We start from the raw sequence: 1,688 nt of genomic DNA on the forward strand, positions 1-1,688 counted from the left end.
GACACAAGCTACATGATACAACTTGATATTTGTTTTCTTTCTTTTGATTGATTAAATGCCAATCCAATCTCAGTCTCAGTTTCTAATCTGTCTAATACAGATACAATATATATGTGTATTTCTAGATCCCGGGAAAATATTCCAATCTAGGAGATATCTTGATACGCAGTATTCGCAGATTCTTATCCCTATAAATGCACAATTCTAAACTTAGATCCCTACAATTTTTTGTGGAGATCGTAGAGAAAAAAAGATATTAAATTGTTATTATAAAATATTCTTAAAAAAATAATTGATTTGCAAACACTTCAAAAGCATTTATTCTTTTATTAATTAACTCTCTGGCTGGAGCATTTATTTTATCGCATATTTTTTTCTGCTGTACGAATCTAATAGTAGACATAAAATATTGATTGTTCAGAAATTAAGATTGCTCGATGCGTTTTTTACTGTTTTAAAAATTCCTGAGAATATTTTTTGATGTATTGTTTTCCCATGAACTTTATGGATGTTTTGGCTAATTCCGAATCAATTTTTTTTTTAACAATAATAGAAAATCGTTCTTTATTGCAATTCGTTGAAATTTACTTGAACTGAAGAATATGATTTTATATATATAATCAATTTTTGTTTTACTGAAATTTAGTTTTCGAGTTTATTTTAAATCGCCTAAAATTAAAAAATTCTAAATGATTTCCCTGATTTGTCTATAAGGAGAAAAACAATTCGAAATTAGAATTTATTCAGTTTAAAGGCAATTCGCTTAGGGAAATGACACCTCGTAATTCTCGCGAGAGTGACTCGCTAATAAATCGCATGACATCGCATTATAGGAGGCGATGACGTGCAACAGCTGTGCGACGCGGGCGAAGAGGAGTTCCTGGAGATCATGGCACTGGTGGGCATGGCAAGCAAGCCACTCCACGTCAGGAGGCTTCAGAAAGCTTTGCAGGAGTGGCTTACTAATCCTTGTAAAGTATCATGCTTTAAATATACACTCTCTCTTTCTCTCTTTCGTTCAGTCGCTCTCTCTCTCTCTCTCTCTCTCTCTCTCTCTCTCTCTCTCTCTCTCTCCGTCTGTCTATACGATCCCAAGCCCCATCGCTCAGTTATGTAGTTTCCCGAAATTTTACATGAACAATGTTAACGAAAAATCGACCGATGAGATTAAACATACATGAGTAAAAGTGTTGATCAAAGAGGTTCTTCGTACCTAATAACATTTCTTGTGAATTTATACGGTTTCCAATTCAAGCTAACTGTATGCCGATTACTTATTAGTCTTGAAACACAGTCCTAAATCGAAGCTGGAGTAATATCACAAATTAAATTGCGGCAATAATATTAAATTGCTTGTCAATTTAATTTGTGATATTACTCCAGCTTCGGTTTAGGACTGTCTTTCAAAACTGATAAAAAACCAGCGTACATTTAGCTTGAACTGGAAATTGTATAAATTCAAGAAATGTAAACACGAAGAAGCACCTTGATCAACCGAATATGGCGTTTTCCACTCGTGTGAATTTTACATAACATTCACGTGTTTTGCGTTGAAACACACAATGAAATCTTGCGTGTGACGCATCGAAATTGTGCATCTCTGCAGCGTTGTTTCAAACGCCGGTTGTGCCGACAAACGCCGCTGCCGCCGCCGCTGCCGTCGTCGCCGCCGCCGCGGCCGCCAAGAG

General features: G+C 36.0%; 1 protein-coding gene across 1 annotated transcript in view; it reads left to right on the forward strand.

Annotated features, from left to right (window-relative positions):
* Window positions 1–1,688, forward strand: part of LOC108745436 (NGFI-A-binding protein homolog) — a 36,746-nt gene that overhangs the window by 28,697 nt on the left and 6,361 nt on the right. The window contains exons 3-4 of the mRNA XM_018481595.1: window positions 834–971; window positions 1,607–1,682. Coding sequence (XP_018337097.1) covers window positions 834–971; window positions 1,607–1,682 — 214 coding nt within the window. The remainder of the gene's footprint in view (window positions 1–833; window positions 972–1,606; window positions 1,683–1,688) is intronic.

The sequence above is a fragment of the Trachymyrmex septentrionalis genome, unplaced genomic scaffold, assembly GCF_001594115.1.
Source record: "Trachymyrmex septentrionalis isolate Tsep2-gDNA-1 unplaced genomic scaffold, Tsep1.0 scaffold14, whole genome shotgun sequence".
In the NCBI taxonomy this organism is placed as follows: Eukaryota; Metazoa; Arthropoda; class Insecta; order Hymenoptera; family Formicidae; genus Trachymyrmex; species Trachymyrmex septentrionalis.